This window comes from Ciona intestinalis, chromosome 14 (assembly GCF_000224145.3).
Source record: "Ciona intestinalis chromosome 14, KH, whole genome shotgun sequence".
Classification (NCBI taxonomy): domain Eukaryota; kingdom Metazoa; phylum Chordata; class Ascidiacea; order Phlebobranchia; family Cionidae; genus Ciona; species Ciona intestinalis.
In genome coordinates this window covers 4021279-4045364 of record NC_020179.2, presented here as the reverse complement: position 1 = coordinate 4045364, position 24086 = coordinate 4021279, and the positions used below count along the sequence as shown (strand labels likewise).

General features: G+C 36.4%; 4 protein-coding genes and 1 long non-coding RNA gene across 7 annotated transcripts; 3 read left to right on the top strand and 2 right to left on the bottom strand.

Moving 5' to 3' along the window:
* The first annotated feature begins 628 nt into the window (after window positions 1-628).
* Window positions 629-4471, top strand: LOC100179001 (UPF0505 protein C16orf62-like). Its single transcript, XM_002131677.5, has 2 exons — window positions 629-3366; window positions 3572-4471. The coding sequence occupies exons 1-2, from the start codon at window positions 673-675 to the stop codon at window positions 3758-3760; spliced, it is 2883 nt and encodes a 960-aa protein (XP_002131713.1). The 5' UTR covers window positions 629-672; the 3' UTR covers window positions 3761-4471.
* LOC100185369 (protein O-mannosyl-transferase 2-like) lies at window positions 4469-11178 on the top strand. 3 transcript variants are annotated; one of them, XM_026837572.1, is made up of 12 exons: window positions 4469-4570; window positions 4937-5073; window positions 5265-5425; window positions 5997-6145; window positions 6600-6768; window positions 7135-7303; window positions 7849-7982; window positions 8244-8312; window positions 8538-8727; window positions 9414-9541; window positions 9967-10185; window positions 10519-11178. In XM_026837572.1, the coding sequence occupies exons 1-12, from the start codon at window positions 4518-4520 to the stop codon at window positions 11005-11007; spliced, it is 2067 nt and encodes a 688-aa protein (XP_026693373.1). In that variant the 5' UTR covers window positions 4469-4517; the 3' UTR covers window positions 11008-11178. The 3 variants fall into 3 exon arrangements, with proteins under 3 accessions (XP_026693373.1, XP_002131741.1, XP_026693371.1); XM_002131705.5 differs by having other exon boundaries at window positions 5220-5425; window positions 6012-6145; XM_026837570.1 differs by having other exon boundaries at window positions 5220-5425.
* LOC100176682 (mitotic spindle assembly checkpoint protein MAD2A) lies at window positions 10955-13224 on the bottom strand. The gene is made up of 5 exons (XM_002131724.5): window positions 12952-13224; window positions 12745-12894; window positions 12148-12277; window positions 11890-11984; window positions 10955-11647 (listed from the first exon to the last, which is right to left on the bottom strand). The coding sequence occupies exons 1-5, from the start codon at window positions 13019-13021 to the stop codon at window positions 11481-11483; spliced, it is 612 nt and encodes a 203-aa protein (XP_002131760.1). The 5' UTR covers window positions 13022-13224; the 3' UTR covers window positions 10955-11480.
* On the top strand, window positions 12272-16654 carry LOC113474858. Its single transcript, XR_003396566.1, has 2 exons — window positions 12272-12657; window positions 16318-16654. It is a non-coding gene; the product is annotated as an uncharacterized LOC113474858 (long non-coding RNA).
* Window positions 16509-18094, bottom strand: LOC108950103. The gene is made up of 2 exons (XM_018814940.2): window positions 17875-18094; window positions 16509-17515 (listed from the first exon to the last, which is right to left on the bottom strand). Exon 2 carries the CDS (start codon window positions 17478-17480, stop codon window positions 16752-16754), a length of 729 nt encoding a protein of 242 aa, XP_018670485.1. The 5' UTR covers window positions 17481-17515; window positions 17875-18094; the 3' UTR covers window positions 16509-16751.
* Window positions 18095-24086: the final 5992 nt, after the last annotated feature.

The following is a 24086-nucleotide window of genomic DNA, read 5'->3' as shown; positions in this document are numbered from 1 at the left end:
CCATAGTTTAAGTTTCCGGGGGTGTGTGGAAAATTGAAAGGTGATTTAAGAGTTTACAAATGCGCTGCAACAGTTACAGAAAATCCTAGTGACTAAAAATTCGACTTCAAGTGGGCACTACGTGCACATTTATTTGGCGATAAGTTAGTAATGTATGTTGTAAATAAGAATAAAGGAATTCTGCTAAAAACAAGTTCGTATGCTCGTTGCGAAATCGAAACTGGTAGAATAATATAATTTTAATTCATCCAATAATATATTTGGTGTAATTAAACGTAAATTTCCTATAATTATTGATATATTAAGTCAAACCAACGCTTATATATATATTGTGTCCAAGCGTGTATATATATAAGCGTTGGTCAAACTGTCACTTTGTTTCCATTACGTATCTCATGTTACATAGCCTATCCGTTTATTCCATATGGACGTCACTGTGTCAAGCTGCAGGCATACCCTATAGTTCTGCATTCATTGTTTATTATGTTTAATTATATTAGTGTTAAAATACTAGATGCATATAGTTCAATTTTGTCCTGTTGTACACAGTACTACAGTGGGGAACTGACAATTTCGGCCACAGTTTGCCTATTACTCCAAACAAAACTGACCTAACTTTAGTACCTAATATTACAGAGGTAGTAATAACATAAAATATATTAGCTTGTTGATATGCCTGTCCAACATTATGCTTGGAAACCTAAAAAGGTGAATTATTCGCTGGATGAAAAGGAAAGAAAAGCCAAGTTGACAAAGTTGCGTTCAAACGAGTATCACCCGTTGAAGCCTATCACCGTAACTGAATCAAGTCTGGTTAAAATATCTTCAGGGGAAGGCCATGCCAGTAATAGCGAGAATAGAAGCACAAAGTCTCACTCTAGCTCCGGGAAAGACTTCATTGATCCACTGTCGATGTTAAGTATAGAAGATCCGCTAACCAGCGCCACTAAAGTTACAAAACCATCTAAGGCAGTTTCTGTTAAAAATGATGATGAAATAAAAGTAGATTTGGCTTCATCTGATGCCTCGTGGATGGATTGGAAGTTGGAGGTCATTCCAAGGCACACAACTGACCAGGGTTTGGCAAACAGCATGATCAGTATGTTGAAGAGTGGAAAGAAGGATAAACCTGGAAGAAACACACAAGTTAGTTCTGTGTCGGATAAACTGCGGGATCGGCTTGGTCAGTTAGATGAGTTTAGTGAATCAAGTGTGCAAGAGATGTTGAATCTTTCTCAGCAAGATTTCATAGATCGTATTAATTCACTCAACCTAACACTAACTGACGCATGGAATACAAACCAGAAGGTTAAATCTTTAAAGCTCACAATACAATGTGCAAAACTTCTGGTTGATGCATCTGTTATGCAGTTCTACCCAAGCAAGTTTATACTGGTAACAGATCTACTGAATACATTTGGATCTCTTGTTTTTGACCGTATCTTCTCCATGTGTAAAGGTATGGATCCAAATAATATTATACCTGAAGAGGTTCCTGAGAGTGCTAAAGAGATTTGCTTGAATTGGATTCTTAAAATTGCTTCAATCCGTGAGCTGCTGCCTAGGATTTACGTGGAAGCAAGTATTGTGAAATGCAATGAGTTTTTAAAGAAGGATCAATGTAAGAGCAATCTAATAAGATTGAATGCAATGACAAGAGGAATTGGTAACCCGCTTGTAGCTTTATATGCTCGTACATATTTAAGTTACATTGGTATGAAGCATCTGCCATCATGTAAAGGCCACTTCAAGTCTTGCTTCTATGACTTTGTTGCCACTTACAAGCAAATGTATACAACTCCTATTCAAAACCTTCTTGCACACCAGAAGATAAACATGGAAAGTTACTTAAGTTTCTACACTCCTGCCCTGCAATGGATTCTTTTTTGTGTAAGCCACAATGCCCATGATGCAACTCTAACTGAAGTCCTTGAAAAATGCAACACATGTGGAAACAATCTTGTCTTGTTTGATTCTTGTATCAGCTCGTTTAGTTCTGAGTATGTTGCCGCCAGAGCTTTAGTGTTGTGCGCTGCTGTTAGCAAATCTGACGACAAATTATATCCAAAGTTTCGAGTCCTGAAGTCTCTGGGGAAAAAATTAATTGAAACAGAGCCCCCAAGTGGTGATAAGTTAACCATTCTGAACGAAACCTGGAAAATGTTGGTAAAAATAAGAAATCCTATAGATTACATCAACTGTGCCGTTGTGTGGGTAGAATATGCAGCAAAGTACTTCACACATAAGGAAACTAACACCGTGCTCGCTGATATCATCAAACACATGACACCAGATCGTGTTTATGAGAAATTCAGCGCTGAGTTGCAGACTGTAGTGGTTTGTGTACTGACACACATGCCTGACTTCAGAAGCATCTTCACCATGGATAAATTTCTTTCTTTTTTCGACATGTTCCAGAAAGATGGGCAGAGGGTGACAGTTTGCAAGATTGTGGCTGAATATTTTATTAAAAACCAGGATGAAACAAATCAGAATGCTTCTGATGCGACCACAATATCAGGCTTGATGTATATTTGTCGGACTATACATGATTCCATCAATGCGTTGAGTATTGAAGATGATATAACATCTGCAAGTTCCTTGATTTGTGGCGTGTTACTGAAAATCAACTTTGGCAAGGATTTTGAACAACAGTTGAGTTTCTACGTTGAGTGTCGGGCTTCTTTCAGTGGTCTTGATCCTGTGTGTGCCACATTGGTGCATTCAGTTAACCAACTTTCTGGTGAAGTGACAAAGATAGTGAAAGGAAAGCACACACGAAAAACATCAGCGTTTGTCCGCGCTTGTGCTGCGTATTCATTCATTACAATTCCATCTCTTCTGGATAGTGCAACCAAATTTGGCTTGTACCTCGAAAGTGGTCAGATTGCATTAATCAGCCAATGTGTTTCACAATCAGATGCAATGTATAAAGCGGGTCTAAGCACCATTATGGATCTTGTAAATTTACCAGCTAAGCCATCATTAGAAAATCCATTTTTGAGCCACGTCAGTAACTTTCTGTCCAGTTTACTGACAGTACCCGACAATACAGAGCAAGGGGTTCTATTCCTTCTCAGAAGCTTCCTAAACATCATATCTGAATCTGGATCCCAAATTCGCCCAGACATCACATGTGCCATCTACATCAAAGTATTATCTTTACTAACTGCTTATAGTCAAGACCAGTATCTTTACCATGTATATAAAGTTGATTCAAATGAAGACCTCTACAGTAATGATCCGAAATTCCTAGCAGAGATATCACAAATCAGCACAACTTTACTGAATGAGGTCCTGGGATATCTGGGCTCTGATAACAAAGACCCAAAGCTTCAATCTCTTAATGCATTTTACTTGTTTCAGGTAAACATTGGGTGTTATAAATAATTTATTCTTGAATATGAACTTAAAACCTTATTATTTGTATATTTTTGTTGGTTACGTTTTATTTTGTTTATTATTGTAAAACATTTCTCCAATTGGCAAATTGTAAATTGTTTTATAACAACTGTCATTAAACTGATTTTACTATGAATTATGCACCGTTACACCATGTTGTATATTCCAGGTTATTATCGCACACGGAGAAATATCTGACGAGAAAATGCAAAGACTTGCAGTAGTGGTTTGGGGACTTTCCCAGCAGCATGCACAAGCAAACACCAAAGCAACGATTCAGATGCTTGCTTCACTTAAAAAGAAAGGAGGGGTTTACAAAACTATCTCACAAACTCTACAGCTACAGTCTGCAGCCTAACTATATCTGCTTTCATAGGTGCCAAACCTGGGATGGCAGGGTAGACATACCTATTATTGAATTTTCTGTTCTGCAAAATCGGTAAATTACAATCAATAGATTTTGTTGCATGGAATGAGTGTCTAACCATTCCTGCCTCTTCTGCAATTAAGTTTGGCGCCTATGTTCACTTAGAGTTAATATACATTAACTATGTATGTTCCTTGTTCTGTCATACCATTTATAATTGCAACTCAATACTGCTGAGGTCTACTGTGTGTATTTTGACCCATCATCCCAACACCTAATATACTACTATTTTAAACAACTATGATTTCCACTTAGCCAATACTTTACTTTATTATTGTGCTCTTCATTTCAAATCAGTTTAAAAGTTCTTGTTAATGAATAATGCGACAGTTTATTCAAATATTTAATATTAAACCTTCATATTCTGATTCGTAACTTCATTCTATATTATTATTGTAACATTTAAATTTCACCTGAAAAGCTAGTGCGTCTAAATGTTATAACACCCATGGAAAATACAACTATTCTGTAGGTAATGTGGCAACATAACATTTCCCATTTGTTCAATATGTATCATGGGTTTGTGATATATATGAATAACTTGTTGCCTATGGTTTGTTTTCGTTTGATTATTATTATTATAAGATGCAATATTTTTATGATCTCTGTCATTCATTATTTGATTTTATTCCAACTCATAGATGCTGCGTTTAAGTTGGTATGATATATAGACTGTCTGTGTATTGTAATGCTGCATATCCTCTTATTGGCTTCCATTACCTTTGTAACCATATGTACAAGGTAAGTAGAGTTCTATGTTTCAACAAATTAAGGTTACAGGGTTTCTGGTTCAATTCCCACTGCTGGTACTAACTAGTATCCTAAATAACACATACAATCTAAACAAGATGTTTAGCAGTTTAAACCTACAAATACCAAAGCCTTTCTTCTTGAATTGGTCTGTAAACTTACTTCTAACATAAGTTTTCGCTATGTTTGGAATTTCAGTCTACTGGGCCAGGATATGATTTAATTTTCACTGCAGCTCCATTTGCATGTCTAAGCCCATCCTGTGGCACTGATAAAATAACTTAGGGCTTGTATCACCATAAATAATATGTAATGTGCACTCTGTATTTGACTCAGCTTACCTTGGTTATATTGCAGGTTGTACAGAATAGAATTCCCTAACTATGTTACTTGGGATGAGACTCATTTCGGAAAGATGGCGGGTCTTTATATGAACAGAACTTTCTTCTTTGATGTTCACCCTCCACTTGGGAAGATGATCATTGCTTTCACAGGTTGTTTTGATCATAGTGTGTTCATATACCTTTTTCTCACTGTTGAGTTATCACATGGGTGTCTCATATACATCAGACATACATGGTGTATTCATACACCTCATGCTCACTATAGAGACAAGTTCTTACCTATATAATGTTCACAGGATACCTGTCTGGTTACAAAGGTGTCTTCCCATTCTCAAATCCAGGAGATCCTTACTACAGTGCTGATGGTAACTTACTTGCTCCATATATCACCATGCGTGCTGTTTGTGCAATCATTGGATGTCTTGTAGTTCCTGTGTGTTTCATGATCTCCACCTCTCTGTGTGGGAGAATATCTGCAGCTCTTTTAACTTCTGTTTTCCTGGTATGTATGGGGGGCATAGATGACCCAACTTTTTAAACTGCAGGGGAGGCAGGGATAGTTATCCATACACTTCTTGTGATTTAAATCAAACTTATTGGTTGTACCTGTAAGTTGCGATGTGATGTTTACTGATTAATGCAGTGTGGAAAATTGTAGGATAGGCCTGCCTACCCTGCCAGGTTTGACGCTTAAGATGGAGTGTTCAGTGTTCATATGGAAAAGTAGGCTCTAACAAATGTAATATGAATGTGATAGTCAGAAGAAACATTGAGTATTGTTCCTTGTTTAAATTTTACCCAACAAGTTATGTACTTGCAACTTGCAAGTAAGAGGTGCATGAAACAGTCCACCCATGTTATAATTATAACAACTTTCGTTGCCTCACTATGTGAGGATAAACAAGTTACATTCATTCATTTATTCAATTTAAACTTCATGAAAACGATTACCAACAAAGTTGCATATGTTGTAACAAGTAAATGGGCAGGAGGGGTATGAAGCAGAACACCCGTGTCATTACGGCTGTTGTTTTCCGCTATGTGGGGATAAATAAGTTACATCCATTCTATAGTTCATTCAACCGCAGGTATTTGACACTGGCATGATCACTATATCCCAATACATCCTACTCGATCAAATCTTATTATTCTTCATCTCATGTTCTGTATGCTGTGCTGTTAAAATGAATGAATGCCAAGGAAGGCTGGCTTTAATTTCAAAGTAAGATCCTTTACAAGGAATTCTATGACATTTTAAAGCATGAAGTTTAAGCCTGCAACTTCTATACTATTTAAAATTGATATTCGGTTTTTAAATTTACAGCTGTTTTAACATTTGGTTTAAAATTAGGCACCGATATCTGTAAATTGATTAATGTTTTTTTTTGTTATATTAAACATATACCAGTGGTTTCTTGGTGTTTTTTATGCTGTATAAATGTATTAGGTGTTTTAGTATTCAAGTCCCAAAGTGTCAATTGACTAATGATAAACATGAAAGTATCTTTTTATTGTTTTTTTTGATGTAATGTATTTTTCATGTATTATAATCTCCTTTATGTCTTATGTATTTGTTTTCCTTTTTGTAGGTTATGTATTATAGGCCTACTACTCACAAGCTATACCATATTGAATCCAACTTGAATAGAAGCTTTAATTTTATTTTACACACACAGAGGCAAAAACATTGATGGAAGTTTTTCACCCACGTGGTGGTTATGGTTGGTATTCACTGGTGTAAGTCTCGGTTGCGCAATATCTGTTAAGCTGGTTGGTTGTTTCACCATGTTGTTCGTTGGTATGTGGACTGTGGTTGATCTATGGAATCTACTGGGGGAAGTTGAGGTAAGATAGATGTGTGGCAATACATAAGTGGCATGACATTGTTACATGTTACCTCAGTCTATGTTGTCATGTTTCATTTTTAACAAAATCTGGAGTGACATTGTTAAAATACAGTTACACTCATAGTGGTCAAACATAGGGAACCTCATTGATTAATGTGGTAAATGCAATATACTTTGGCTCTGCTTGTTTGAAGAGACATACAAACCATTAAGGTATAATTAAACAAGTATAAAATTTATGAACTTTCTGGTAGGGTTAGTTAGTAACTGTTATGTTATATTTAAATGAATTTTAAGTTTTATTTAAGTAATATGTATGTTGTATTTGAGTAATTTTTATGTAATTTTCATGTTTTATTCCCAGCTTGTTTCCATGATATATTTCACCAAGCATCTTCTTGCGCGCGTGGTAGGTCTCATAATCACACCAACCATCATCTATATATCAGTGTTCTATCTACACCTTGATATCCTACATTACACTGGAGGTGCAGAGATTTTCTTTAGCACTTCTTTCCAAGCTACTCTGGAAGGTAAAGCTTACTGTATAGGCGCCGATTGTAGGGGATGCAAGGAGGGGAATCACTCCCTTAAATTGTAAATTAGAAGTCTTCAGATTCTCTTTAATGTTACATAGTTATTGTAAAGGGGTTACACATTTGACTAGGCAAAAGTTAGGACAATTTTATAACAGGTGTAATAACTACTTGTGAAACAATAGATACTTTTTGTAATTACTATGCATTATGTTCTATTTGATTTTAGCCTAAAATTGTAAAACCTAACCCGAAAAACTGTAAAGTGGCTGTACACAGTATCTTGAATTCGTTCGTTTTGTCTGTTTTGTCCGGATTTTGCTGCTGCATGCGGAATTGGACACTGGTTTGCATACGATTTTGCAAGCGAGTTCGCACGCCGGATACTGTGTACAGCCACCTTAATGTATGGCAATCCTCAGCACAAAGCTTGTACCAACATGTTAGTACACCACAAAGTATTAAATATTTCTATAAATAATTCAAATGCGGCTTCATACATGCTATTTAATCCATTTCATAAACCCTACTTTCCACACCAGGCAGTGCCATGTACAACACCAGTATACCCGCTCATGTTTCTGTTAATTCAACTGTGGCTTTAAGAGCTATGGATTATGAAAAGGAGTTTCTTCATTCGCACGCTTACAATTATCCCGATGTAACTTTACAACAGGTAAAAGAAAGATATGCTTTGTATTCTTGTGGGTAGGAATTTATTAAGCTGAGTTTTAAATGTTTGGTCATTTATATTCTTGTTGGTGGGAACTTGAATAACTTATTCATATCCATAGTTGCCACTCTCATGCCCACAGTCGAGCTGCTGAAGGTATTGCAGTGTGTGGATAAGTGAGCTTTTGGTTGGTTTACTCTTTAGATTTTGGTCACTATGATACATTGAAATATTGATCCTTTTATTAAATTGCCCCACACCCAGGTCACTGGATATGCTTACCGAGATCAAAACAACTGGTGGAAAATAACAAGAGTGAATAATACAAATGAGGTATATGTGTTTTGATGTAGAATTCTAAGCAACTTATACAGTATAAGCTAAATATATTGCAGTCATGCATTGGTATCCTCCTATAGGTTCTTCAGTTGTAGTTTCTGAAAATTAGTTAATGCTAATGCTGATATATTTTCTTTCCTAAAAAAATTAACTTTTTTATCCTTGCATGTTGGGCAACTGCAGTCATTATAACACAGGTGTTTATGTATGTAATTCCAGCCTTACATAAGAGATGGGGATATTGTCCATCTTACACATGCTTCCACTATGAAACGACTCACCATTTCTAAATCCTCATACAATGCATGGATGACTGCTTTTGTAAGTAAACAACATTTGATGATGTCAGCATTTGAACCGACCAATCAGAACACACCAGGTGCAGACCAATGGAAAGTTGAATTAAAAGGTGAATATTTTTCAAAAGTTTATAGACGAGAAGACGACATATTTGTGTGTCATTATAAACTGTTTCTTATCATATTGTGATGTCATAATCACTGTATGTAATGTCACAAGCTCTGATGTTATAACAAATGATTCTTAGTTTTTTGAACACAGACTTTATGGTGTAATACCTTGATGAATTATTATCATCTGAAAGCATTGCATGTAATACCATGTATACTTAACAGTGTGTATGGGAGTGCCATCCATGGATAATAGTTCACACAATTTGTTTATACACAAATCATGTGAATATATTCCTAAAACAATGTTATTGAGTCTGAATTTTCGTGAGTTTTAGGAAAACATTGACGTACACTCTATACCCTCTGGCGTGCTGCATTGTAATATGACTACTATTGTTATGCCCAAACTCTGTTGGGTTTTGGGCGCGTCAACATTTTCGCGACTGTTGTGACGTTACCAAAGGTTTTGGTGCGAGCACGTTAGCGCATGTGTCGTATTGCCCAAGTTAGCCTTGTGTGATAGTGTATGATCTCTGCATAGTATACTTGTATTCTATATCATATATTCAATCACATACATAGTATACTTGTATTCAATAAATGTAACATCAAGTACAAGGGTGCGGACTTATTAACTATGTATGTGATTGAATATTTGACCTGACAGTTCACTTTATCACAGGTGCAAATAATGGTGATGATAAAGTGTGTGCTTTGGATTGTGGATTGAAACTTGTCAATGTAGTTGTTGGGTGTTGTGTTCATTTAAGTGAATATGAATTACCTGAATGGGCTGCTAGGCAAAGAGAGGTGAGTGAATGTAATGTAGGACAAACTGTGAGATTTAAGTTATGTCCTTGGCTCAAGATTCATTTGCTGGCAGTTGGTATTCAGTAGTGCTACTTGACAAAAATTGCTCCAACCTTGTAGTCAACAAGGTTAAACATCTGGTGAGAACCATGCGGTAGCATCCTGTGTGTTGGGGTAATAGGCCAAGTTTGGCTTATATTAAAAATCCCATGACTTGCCACAACATAGAACCTCCGTCCAGTTAGGAACATGGTTGTTTGCTATTAGTATTACCAACAGGCTCCTTATGTTTGACAACTATGAGTGTAACTCCATTTTAACAATGTCATCCCAGATTTTATCAAAAGTTTAAAACCTGACACATATGGGCAACCACCATGGTAAATTTTAAGGTTTGTTGTTTTAACTACAACTTGTACTCACAGATAACTTGCACTATGGATAAAAAATCTCAAGATCGCTGTTTGTTTTCAGTTGAGACAAGAACAGATAATGTTAATGGTGTCCCATTAACTACACCTACCATGAACTTTATAGAAAAGTTTATTGAATCTCATAAAGTAATGTTGTTTATGAATAATAAGATTAAACCAGTTCGAGGTGAACGAACTTCCAAGGCCTGGTATTGGCCCATCAGTTACGAGGTTTGTTATATTCATAATGTCATATCTTAGATAGCAACTGACTGGCTAAAAACGAGAGACTCTGGTATACATTCCATTCCAGGCCTCAATCTAATCTATGTGGGTGAGGCGTGAGGGCTCTCAGGGTAACATGCCATTGGCCAAGGACTATTGGCCCAATATTTTATGCCAGAAATATTAGGATGTCACATAGTCTTTGTAAACAGTAGGAACTGGTTATATTTGCCATCGACTTTTACCATTTCCTGGAACTATTGTGCCACAGACTTTTAGATGTATTTTTAATAGTTGTGTTTTGGTCTATAATAACATTAACATCTCTTAACCCAACAGGGTCAAATGTTTTCAAAGAATGAAGACAAGATAATGCTTATTGGAACACCACTGGTTTGGCACCTTAATTGTATCATGTTTGTTGTCTTTGGCTGTTTATATTTTATAACTTACGTGCTTAAAACACGAGGATATGTCATTCAAGGTGTTAATAATGGTAAAGTAGATAGTTATAACCTTAAGCAAACCATGTATGTTACATACCAAGCATGTACATGGTGTCTATTAGGTTGGTTTATCCATTACGCTCCATTCTTTCTAATAAAAAGAGTTTTATATTTGCACCATTACTTTCCTGCACATATTTTCGCTTGTTTATTATCAGGAATTTTACTCGATTTTTTATTCCACACTTTTTCCCAGTTATTATCTCAGCATTATACTGTGAGTAGAGGTCTACTTCACACCTCACTGTCGATGTTAATAGGTGCTCTTGTGGTACAGAATTTTTATTTACATCAAGAAAACTGTTACGGACGATACACATAGTACATAAGTGACGTTATAGTCGGTTATTGTTACAACATATGTTTAAACTGCTACACAACATATGGTGCCACTGATCAAAGATTTTGTTTTATTTATATGTATTTTCCACTGTTGCAATGCTAATGGTATCCAGATGATGATATTTTGTGCAATAAATGAACAATCATACAATGTTAAGGTTAGACTTAGATAGGTTTACAGTTTAAACCCTTGAGAGTAGAAAAAAATTAGACCAGGTTGTGCGTGAGATGCTAAGTTCAGAATAAAGATATTTAGTTTCAGATGGTACAACTTTATCAAGATAAGACTAACAATAGACAAATGGATGATTGAACCTGTCTTCATGATATAATGTGGTACAGATAAGCACGGCAGGCAGTGAGTAAAGTTACAAAGAGATGTTTAGCAACATGAATGGCATCTATGATTGACAGGTATCTAATGTTACATGTTTTCAGTGTTTGTCACACACTTCACATAGAAAACTTATATGAAACAGCTCCATCAACTTTATGAACAGATGTTGAAAATGATCTAAGCTTGACAACTTCAGAATTATTAATCAAACAAGCACTCGAGTCTTCCCAATGCTCTGGTGCGACCAAGTCATGGTTGGTGTAGAATAACAAGTCAAATGAACCTGTGACAAGTATAATGATAAATGCAGATGATCTACAATAGGAATGCCTATAAAACTTGATCAAGCCATTACATTAATTTTAGAATGTACGTTTACATTTGCATGCTTTTAACAAGTTTATGATAGTTTTTTTTATTAATTTACAAATAACTTTTAGATACTTCAATTTCAGTAGATATGCCTTGATAATTGATAGTTTTCTGGTTCTTGCAATGATAAGTAAACTAGAAGATAAAACTTACACGGCACTTCTAGTAAAGGAAGGAAAGTAACAGTTGCAGTTATTTGTCGTATGACGGCTCTTATTTCAGAGTTTATAACGCTGATGTCTTTGCTTCTGTGTATAAAAAAACATTCATTAAAGCTGTAACTTGTCCATGTCCCGTAGTATTATTTCTTTGCGATATTAATTTATATATTTACCAATATATATCAAAAATACTGGAAAATCATCCGCTAAGACAACTTAAAAATAAAATAATCATTACATACTTTCTTACTTTGGATTACTATTTTCTTTACCATCGCTTTGACATTCTATTTCAAACTGCCATCTTTCTAAAGTTTCATTAGTTTCACATTCACGTATGACAACGACTAAACGTTTTACCACCCCTTGTTCAATCCATTCTGGTATAAAAGAAATTATAATCATATTTTTAACTGTATCACTACAATATTTTCAAACTTGTCTAAATAATTCAGTAGGATTTGCCACAGACTGTTAAGTTTCTAGGCATTTATGCGCCATAACCTTTTAGGAGTTTTAATAGCTTAGATTGATTCTTTTTTATTCAAAATCTTAAAGACAAACCAACATCATAACCTAAACATGTGTAATCTAATTACTCTTTTTTGTTTTACAGAATAGGTATTAAATAGGAATGTTAGCCTAAGTTAGGTATTTATATATGATGCAAAATGAATTTTAACTCCAGGCTCTTGTAAGCAACAGAAATCTAACAACGCTGGCCAATGAAAAGTTTAAAATAGTCAGAAATCAACTAAAGGTAAGAATCTAGTTTTTATGTTAAGGTATTTATAGATCACGGTTTACTGCACGCCATGCACCGTGTTCAAAACTTTTATTCGCATACCAGTCAATTGAGGTAATACATTTTCATTCAAATACGTTAGTAGGTTAGGATCCGTTGTTGTCAAAATGGTCAGACCGTACTTTTTCTCTTGTTTGAACATTTCAGGAGGGTAAACACCACGCTGGTATAAAATATTGTTGATTCCATAAACTGCAAAAGTGTTATTTTCAGCTTTTTCTGTGTTTTTTTATGAAATTAAAAACTTACAAAAGAATTCGGACACAATTGCAGCGGAACCTTTCAGTGTTATTTTATTCAACTGTTTGTTCGAAGCCATAACGATATTTCCACGCCTACTTCTTGAAAACAGGTGTTTTGGGTGTTGTAGTGATCTGGCGTATAATTGTGTTCAAAAACCTGTAATTTTGTTTCAAATTATGCTGATTTTGTAACAAAATTGATCCTAAATGCTGCAAACTATAAGTTTTGTAAAATTAAAATTCCCGCACTCTACTCGGCGAAAGAGCTGTTCCGATTTTTGCCGAAAACACTTTTATTCAATTTAATATATTTGGGGGCACATTTAAAATGAATGTTGGCCAACTAAACAGTTCAACCATCTACGCGTATAAGTTATGAACATTTTACTTGTTTAAAATCTACTTCGTTGTTTATTTACCTTCAAAAAGCTGTTGGTGTATGCTGTCAAGCGCGGATTTTTACGATTGTTGTTTTTTTACAGTCGAACATTCTTTGTGTCTTTGTCAACTGTTTATAATTTTTATTGTAAAATTAAGCAGGCCTCGACCTTGTACGTTTTGTAGGAAGTCGTTTAGAACCCATTGGTTTAATACGAAAAAGAAGTAACCTAGTGATTTATAAACGAATAGGATATTAAAAAGTATAGACAAGCTGATAATTCGGACAACACATAAGGGGATCACTGGGTTGGAAGGAATTTGGTTAAGTGTTCTGTCCAACGTATGTAACCTCTATGCCACTACCTTGTACACAAGCGTAACCTCCAGGTTACCGCATGGATGCGCTATATGGCTATAACCACTATATATATCACGCACCGGATCGATACAAAAATTCCAAAGCAGCGGTCGTACACAAAAATAATCCCGTGGAAACTCCTATGATTTTCCTCTGCTATTTTCATAAGCTATAAACCCGTTTCTCAATAGAGATTATAGACAAAGTGTGTCCATCTAATTCTTCCCTTCTTATTTGGTTTATTATCTCTTGTGTTTTGAAATCATTAATATTTCATCAAGCTAACAATATAATTGACCGAATCTAGTAAATTGCACTGTACGCCAAGGTGGACTAAATAATTTAAACCCCGTTTAGAGTCGATAGGATTCTCAACGTTATAGCCTCTCTCTGTGGGTTTAAGGTCAAACCGGAGTATAATTTAATCCGTGCACTAACTGTGGCCTTAAGATATAGAATTTACACTTAACAAAATATCATTTATTATGGAATACCAAGATTTACATTCAAGATCAGAATAATTAAAACAACAAAGAGAATGGAATTGGCAACAAAACTAAGTCGTTATGAGGATAATATAAAATAAAAAACGTGGTCGAAAAACATGTATACGAACTTACAAACCTAAAGCGACATCACATTCATACATGTCGGACCTCACACAAAAATCTAATTGCGTCCCATATAAAAACGAACTTTCAAACGCGAAGTGCCAATGTCGGACCTCACACTTACAGAACAAGTGCCTTCAATCACGACCCACTACAAATATCTCTAGTGGGTCGGGCTTTAGTAAAACCAGAACACGATTCATGGTCAATAATTTTTTTGCCAAACCTCAAATTTGATAAATATTCCGTTGTTTTTCATTTGGTCGAATTTTGGTCGTTGGCAATTCGATTCAGGAATAATTGTAATATATCTTCAAATAAGGTATATTTAATTTCGGCTTGCCCAGCGTCACATTTAATTCAATAACGTAAAATTTGTATTCAGATACGTCGTCTTTCATTCGTAGGGACTTTATTAAATTTGTTTGACCAAATACGGAAAATAATTATTTCATTTTATATTAGTAAGAACAAAGACGAGACAAAAATATTAAGTCATCGTTTAAGTACGTATATACACCGTACAGCAAAGCACATGTTTTTATTTAAAGGCGATGTATATACACTCATAAGGTATTAACGTATGTAGCCTTATACATATAAGGTTAAATACTAAACGCGTAGTTTTAAATGGCCCTCCACTTATGCATTACCAATTATACTTAAAATAGAATAAACAATTCCGATATTTATGGCTAATCTTGTAGATTAAGCTAATTATAATCTCGACTGGTGGACAAAAATCACGCGTAAATAGAATGTCCCCAAACGTATACCAATGCCAGTATAGAAGCACTTGCGCATGTGGTTACTCACCACTATATTACGCATTATCTATATATAGCACCACAATGGGTGGGAATTTACAAGCTCTTACATTCAACAGCTTGGCATCGTGCCTGATAAATGATGTCATGGTGACGGATAATGATAACTGTAACGTCATAATGATGAATGTATACCGGCGTGTTTTTCGCAGAATGAAAGAACATAAGTTATACAGGTTTATGATTCATGTTAAATAGTAAACGATTTGTTATTGATTGTGGGGAAGACTATTTATGTTCATTCTGTTTTATCGTTCCATTTGATAGTAAACAACATAATTATATAACCGTTCCTTAACGACTCTAAAATAACGTTGTTTATTGTTTAAAAACATGAATAGGAAAGCTGGGATTTTGCGCTAACGGTATCCCATTTTACCCCGCATGTACATACCGCGGTATACTATATAACAAGCAAATATTTTGTAAAATCGCATTCAATACGTTACCAACAGAATGTATTGTTCGATCTTTATTACGTAATAAACCGATGGAAGCTTCTGGAATTCGCCCTTGTCGATAAACATCTCTGGAATTCCTGGAATCGTAAACTACTGGGCTTTCCACCCTTGTTCCTAAAACAACAAAACAAACTTCGGGTAAATCTGGTCTCCCGAACATCGTATTGACTTAGCTTTGCCATTAAAATGCATTAGCATTGTTTACAGGCCGTTTAGTGGCTTATTATTTTTCGGCGTCACTGTTTCACCTAAAATGAAGTTACGCTGGCCATTACAAGCAATTGCGATATTTTTAAACAACACGTCACTTCTGGTACCATATAGGACGTTTTATTCGCCGCTTTTTAGCGTTTGTTTTGCTTTTACTCACAATTCTTTCAAATGTAAATTGCTATAGCTGTTATATCAAATTATATGATATCTCTTAATTTGTATACGGTTCTTTTACAATGGTATATTCATACTAAAAACTTCACCAAATGTAATACCTTCTATAAACTTTATCTGTTATTTAAATTTAATTCGAAATACATGGATTAAATACCGTATTCGTCTCCAAACTACCGCCATTATTGATGACGTCACTTCTTGATGACGGCATTATACAGACGTCTGCAATACTCAAGAAATAACTGAATCAGCTTATATTAAACCAACTCCCACGTACCACGTGATGTTTACCGCATATGTTAACATAACATAACAAGTTACAACATGTTTTGTTATTGACATCAGATAAACAACACACTCGTGCGATATATGACGTCATAACCACCCACTTCAGAATTTTCCAGAAGATTTCCAAAATGACGTCAGTCAGAAGACAATTTTTATTGAACAAAGCAAGGACCAGTAAGTTTAAACCTTTGACCTTTAACATTTTGACCTGTTACTATATCTAACAACAACATATATACATCAAACAATAATATTAAATATTTTGTGTATTTTTGTCACTTTTTAAAAGTAATATCAAAACAACAAATAGGGAAATACGAAGCGTGAACAATCATAAAATGCACAGCGTAATAATCGACAAAAAATGAATTCTTCGCGGTTAGCACCTTTTAAGGCAATATATAAAATAAAAGATTCGAATAAATGTAAAAACTTGTCACGTCACAATAGCTGGTTGTTGTGGACGCTTTGGAACAAAGTAATGACGTAGATTATCTTTGTTTACCGATGCTGTAGCAACGTAAGCGTATTCCAAGACTATTCAAACTGTTACGTCGGCCCTCCCGGGATTTCCTGCGGGCTGGGGCCTTCAGGGATTCGGCGGAAGGAGCGTTTTCGGAGTCGATGTCTTCTTGCTCAACGAGGGTGGGCAGGACGCTTGAACCCGGAATATAACCGGATGTGCGGCTACTTTGACCACCAGCCACGCCGGTAAGCCCTTGTAAAAAGTCAACCCACTCGTCACATTTTTCTGACGACATTGCACGAAATGTTACGACCCCTGACCCGTCTACGTCATCGTGACGATGGATTTGAAATTCCCTGTCGTCAGTGACGTCATTATCGTTACCTATCCGCTTGATGTCGCTGTTGATGAGCTTGATACATGCAACTGGTTTGGCGTATTTTCGATTGGAATCGTGGATCACCATATATGGGTTGACGGCCTTGGTGTATACGCTCACTTTGACTAATCGTGGAAGCTTTGAGTTTGCTTTGCTTCCTGACAATGATGAACGCGGAAATATTTCTCTTTTGGGACGGGTTGGGCCATTTCGGAGAGCTGAGAGTCTGGAGTTCAAAGCCGGGGCAAGGGTGGTCGGTTCTTTTATTTTCTCGTTGTGCATTGACCCAATATCAGAACACAGCATGAGGTTTCCAGTCTTGGCTTCTCCCGTGTAGTTCGGTGCCACCGTTTCCTCGTCAGATAAAGGCGTCATTTTACCAAGTTTATATTTTTGCTTAATTCAGAAATCTGTTTCGGAAAGAAAATCGGTTAGATTTGTTATGAGGTTTTATAGTTTATTAACTTAACTACTACGCTACAGTAGCTTGCTGTGGGCATGGGAGTGGCAACCATGAATAAGTCACTCAAGTTCCCACCCACGAGGATATAAATGACCAAACCAACCAAATGTCATATCTGCTTATCCACACACTGCAATAGCTTCAGCAACACGACTTACAAAATAAGATTGACAACCATTGGCAGTCACTCGAAACCTTCGCACAACTAATATATCAGACTTAGTCAGTGTCATATTGTTTATTTACCAACCCCTTATCGTTTAGTTACGCTCTATACGCCTTTAAATAGATATTAACCGCTCTAACCTTGCCTCGATGTCGCTTCCTTATAAGTCAAGGCAGTTGGTTTATTACGTGCAAATAAACCACACGCGTAGATTTGCAAAACCCGCTGCAAAAAGTCACCTTACTACTTCTTATCGAAGCCTCGTTAATTAATACCCATGATAGAATAGGTCGCTGCAATTTTCAGCAGGTCTTGTACATACATACGGTTAATGATAAACTCTACGATATCTGACCGACATAACAGCACATGTGATGTCTGTACACAAACCGCTCGGTTTTATTCATCGACAACCTTTTTCTTTTTGTTGTCTTGTAATACGGTGACGTAGTTGGAGTGGGGAGGAGTAGGAGAAAGAGGAGAAATGTTTTTATCTTTCCTTCTCTTCGTGAGTTTAATGTGCCTTTAATTGAGAGCCCCACGTGGTATGTTTCGTAACAATGGCTGTCGTGAGTCACGTACTTGTAACAATCGATGTCGCGGTGGGATTCTCGCCCTCAAACAAATCCAATTCAACGAAAGTGTTTGTGACTATCGACTGTTTTTATGACGTCATATTGATCTATCAAAGGCCATCAAGCGTCTGTCCGTTTTAGCTCGACAGGTGAAATCCAGACAGACTATGTCAACAAACGATCGTTCGAGGTTTGGACGTCGCTGTAGGTCTACTCTAAACGTTCTGACGTTTGTACGCAAACACTTGATAACAGGGAAACATCTGCGGTCGTGACGTCACAAAAAGGTCTATGACGTCAAAAAATCGCGGTCGCTGTTGGCTAAATAGCTGTCCAATGTTTGATTTCCATCAAATTTTAAAAATAGCGGTGAACCAGATAATTTCTTGTGAAGGTTCCTGAATCCCACCAAATATTTAATAAAAATATTAGAAAAAAGGCTAATGAAACGCCACCTGTTATAGGGGCCAATGCGAAGCCACTCAGCAATGGATTTGTACCAACGCATAAATATGGCTTGAAAATATATATTTCGTTTTTAACCTGTAAAGCTATTATTCTATTGAGATAATACCAACTTAGAGAGCGGTTTGAAAAATATTTTACATAACCTGACATTTTATGTAATTGGCATACACGTCCGGCATGGAATTTTCCTTGTGTGTGGTTTGAAACTTGGTCCTTCCGCTGTCAGACATTGTAATATTTCTCTTTCAATTTTTCCGGGTCATTTACTGCCATTCAATATGTGACGTTATTGCAGCGGAAATTTTCATTGATTTATGGAACTGAAGCTCGTAACTTGGTAAGGAGAAAGGCATTAATTAAATTGCCAACAGGCGGGTAACTTGGTTCAAATGAAACTGTACAGGACATTGCTCTATCCGGCCGGATGGAGTTCTCGCTTTTAAGTGACACTGTGACACGGAACAGGCAATTTTCTGCCCGCAAATCTATTATCGCTGAGAAATTTCTTCGTGAAGAGGAAAATTGCTGTAAATCGTTAATTTCAGAATTAATTTCCTCAAGACCGAGCACCACAGCGCCTACATCATGTATTTAAACCTCCAATTGCTGTGTAGGCTGCACAAGGTGCTATTTATACATCAATAGCAGTGGATGGGAACCACTTCAGTTCCTGTAGACTGGAATCCAGACGACGGGTCATGTTGCTTTTTACAATCTGAATTCCTTTTTATCAAATGCACTCCTGTTATTAACAACAACATCGTCTTCCGTCTCCTTAAAAGCTGAATACGTCGGTGCAAAGTGCACGGAAATACCGAAAATGTTGTAAACATGGCAATAATAGGTGATAGCTTATGTGGCATATTATTGTGGCGTCTTTTCTGTGCCCCGTCCATGTTTTTTTGTTTACTACCAAATGGGACGAGAAAATAGATTACAGAGATGACCATCTACCCCACCCTATACTGCATTACAAAATAAGCCATCTTACCCCACCCTTCTATATAAATCATTTTATTATAATTCGTGGCGTTAAATATTAGTGTGCCTGGAAGGTTACAACATAATAATAAACCAACAATATATATATCAAAATGCAGTTCATAAGTATTGTAAGAGTAAACGGTGAAAACGGAAAGAAAAAATAACATATTACTGCGAACCCTTTAACCTGACGGTATTTATTTTCGAGAAATTTTCACCAAACGTCTTGTGGAAAAATCTTGGGGGTATATTGAACTAAAAATCTTGCGTATCACATAGTAAAGTGGAGTGACTTAGCGAAAACAAATGCTTACAATATATAGTAGAGTGGGGGAAGATAGGATACCTTTCATACCATTTTCTCGTCTCATTTGTTAGTAAACAAAGAAAATGCAAAGAATTATAAAACCGTATTCTCACGACTTTCATAGACCGTTGTTAAATGTTTAAAACACGATCAAGATATTCGGATATTATGAGCTAAGGGTGTCCCATCTCCCCGCCCTACTATATATAGTGGTTCTGGTTCTCTTTTCTAATATTCCCAGCGTTATCCATAATGTTTGATTAAAATCACCAAACACCTGGAGCTAATTACTTCTGGATTACACGAAGCTCCAATTATTCCAAGCATCAGAAACTCATTTTCTGAGCCTATATTCACCAATTATACGCGTTGAAAGCAAAGCATTAATTATACCATGATGATTGGCGCGATAGACGCGGATCGAAACGCAGCTGCAAGCTTTCAAACAGCTCACTTTTCACCTCGCATATGTCTTAGACACCAAATCACTGGTTAACGTTTGTTTTTCGTTAAAATTCCATTCATTTTTCACAATTCTTAATTTTCTCAGTTGATGTGGCAGCGCAAATTATTTGAGTTTCCCAACTTAGGTCATCATATCTCTCTGTGACGTAACATTTTCTCCCTGTGACGTCACAACGTACCCACGTGCCCGCAAGAGGGTCTATGCTTTGCAGGTGCGCACTGTGTATTGTTGAGTTAATGATTTTTCGAAAATAACTAAATAAACGCGATATTGCTCGATTCGTCGGGTCATGACCTTGTCGTCACAATCACCTCATCAAAGGATATTGTTTGCGAACTCATTCATCAATTGTGTTCCGCGGTTTAGGGATGCATCAATTATTTAACCATTAATGGCGAACTGTGACGTCACAAGAGGATCTAACTTTGGTGGAAGTCGCGTCTTATTCGCGCTTCATTTACCTTGAAAGATGAATTGTGTTTAACAATCGATTACGGTTCAACCGCGCCTGACTTTTGTGACGTATTGACATCCTTGTGTGACGTAACAACATTGTTTACTTCACTCAATCGAAAGTTATGAATAATTAAACGCGATTTCAGTCGAGTTCGAGTTTTAAAAAGTTTAAGGAACCCACAACGTGTTTAAGCAGCTGTATTCAGATTTAATTGGCCCTTTATACCAAGATCGGGTGCTTGAAAGTACCAGGCTTTGAATCTCCTTGACCATAATTGTATAATGGCTTGGTTGGTCTGAGAACACGCCACGTTACCGGGAAACCCCCCAAGGACAACACAGGTCAAACTTTCCTATAGTTTCCGAACAACCGCTTCTGTGACGTCATACTGGTTGGCGCTGGTAAACAAAATTTGAAATTCCAAACCCCTCATAATATTAAGCACCTGGGGTTTGGTTTTAGTGCCTTTGATTGAGTAATTGACTCGAAATTCGCATCAAAACAGGAAACGCTTGGATCAATACACTTATTTTACGTAAAATGCTAGCTGTCCCAGTGACTATAGAGCCGGGATGATCACGAGATATCGTTGTTGTTCTAGTATTCGTGACTGTTTACTTTGCGGAAATGACGTAACGATCTGGAATTGATTCTATTATTACATTCTCGTATGGATTTTTTGAGTGGTATATCATAACGTGTTGATAGATATGTTTGTTCGGTCATAAACATGTGACTACGGTAAAGAGAAAGGAACGCCACGTCATGATTCGTCAGCACTTAAGTGAGAATTACCTCTGCATAAATTAAACATACCATATATGGCATGCACGACGCGGTTGCGACATTTCATTGTAACTGTTGTAAGTAGAAGCACTTATTCGCTGTCAACGGTATATATCGCACGCTACGGAGAAGCAAGTCATTTATTCTATATATGGGTTTAACTCGGGTTCATTTCTGTAGTTTCCCGTAAAAAATTACGCCACAATTTCTAAGTATAGTAGGGTGGGGGAAGGTGGGACACCTTTAGCACATAATATCTAAATATCCTGGTCGTGTTTTAAACGATTACTAACGGTCAATGAGAGTCATGGGCATATAGTTTTATAATTTCTTAAATGTTCTTTGTTTACTACTAAACGGGGCGAGAAAGTAGAGGTAAAAGGTGCCCCGTCTTCCCCCACCCTACTGTACATAGGTATCATATAAAGTGCGCATGCCGACAATATGTATGTGTCCTTGGGTTAGACAGTTAGCGTTCATTGTCCTAACCCAGTGGTCACTAATAGGTTGTCTAAATTAATAGCTGCATAGAAAAACTCTAATTCCATACGTGGTAATTCGTCAGAGCCCGCGCGAACAAGATACATATGAAACAGAAAACTCGTGTTGCAACGACTGTAGTTGCCCCGCCACGCGAGGATATAAACTTATTAATTATTATTCACGTGATGCATATTTTGTTGTTTTATTTTTGCGGGAACTCCCGGTTTTGAAACTGATGACGTATAGTAACCTTCCATAATACACGTGCGTGAATCCTCGGTGATATAAAGCTGTACCGTGGATCAATTATGTGGTAACCAGACAAACATGTTTTTGAGCGCGCATTACTCGGTAGAGGTGATTTCGTTACATTTACGCAGTATCGATACTTTGCGAGCAAAACAACATATATTGCCCAATATTGTTTTCCAACTGGTTATAAAACATATTGTCTGATATTGTTATTCAACCGGAATAATTCTTGTCATACAGTAGGTTGGGGGAAGATGGGACACATTTTCATTATATTTTCTCGTCCAATTTGGTAGTAAACCAAGAAAAGGCAAAGAATTATAAAACCGCGACTTACATAGACCGTTGTTAATTGTTTAAAACACGATCAGGATATTTAGATATTATGTGCTAAAGGTGTCCCATCTTCCCCCACCCTACTGTATCCTGTATTTGTAGGACAGGAGTTTCCGCGAGTTAATTCCGCAAAACAAAATCCAAACCATTAAAATTTTGCAAAACAAAGCACAAAGCAATTCAATTTATTGAAATCGGTGTTTTAAGATATCTTGCAACCGCTGGAAGTCTATTACAGCAAATTAAATTATTTATAAATTGTTTAAAATTATTATCTTATACTGGAAGAGCGTTCTGCTGAGTTCCGCCCGTGTACCTTCTAATAACTGTTTTAAAACAAAACTTTTACTTACCTGCGCTTTAATTGATACGTTGCTATTCACCGTTGAGTTGTTTGCCCGTTCATTGTCTATCTGCAGTTAGGTATAAGTACCACCAGAAGACAATGCAAAAAAGCAAAACGTTTCCATATGTGGCGTCTAAATAAAAAGTGCGGATATATAGTGTTGATTGGGATAAAAGGTGGTTCATGTTTTGATCTCATCGTTCAATTTGGTGGCAAACAAAGAATGTTTGCAGAACTGTATAACCGTATCTTCACAACTTAAAAATAGCGTTGTTAATTGGTAAAGATACGATTAATAATTGGGTATTATGTTGCCAAAAATCCTGTGCATGAGTTAGATTAGTGCAATGATTATTTATGCGATCTGTTGGAAAAATAAAAAGTTGTTTTAGCCATTTTCTTATTGTATAGGATAAAAAATTCTTACCCATTAATCTGTATTATAACTTGAAAATGTGGAAACGCTATAAAATACTCCCGTGCTGTTATTTACAAGTTAATTTAGCTGTAAAACAATAATTTGTTAAACTATTATGTCATATATTTCTGATAAATAGATAATATGTTCTTATTTACGGTTTACACGTGTATTTTTTATGGCAACTACATTATGTTAGTATTCCCATATTATTCTCTCATAAAGTGGCGAATGAACCACAAATTGTTTGTATAAAGAAATTGCAACCTTTGCTGAAAATCACTGTCCTGTCAAAGCATAATTCTAGAGCTATGTTCTATATTGAGATAAATTGCCGCCTTTATTGTGTACAGCGTATGTTATGCCAGACCTGTTGCGCGGGTTGGCTTATTTGAATGAATGTAACTTACTTTATCTTAGCGTGGCCGCAAACGGCAGTCCTTCTAACACGGGTGTTCATAAACCTCATGCCAG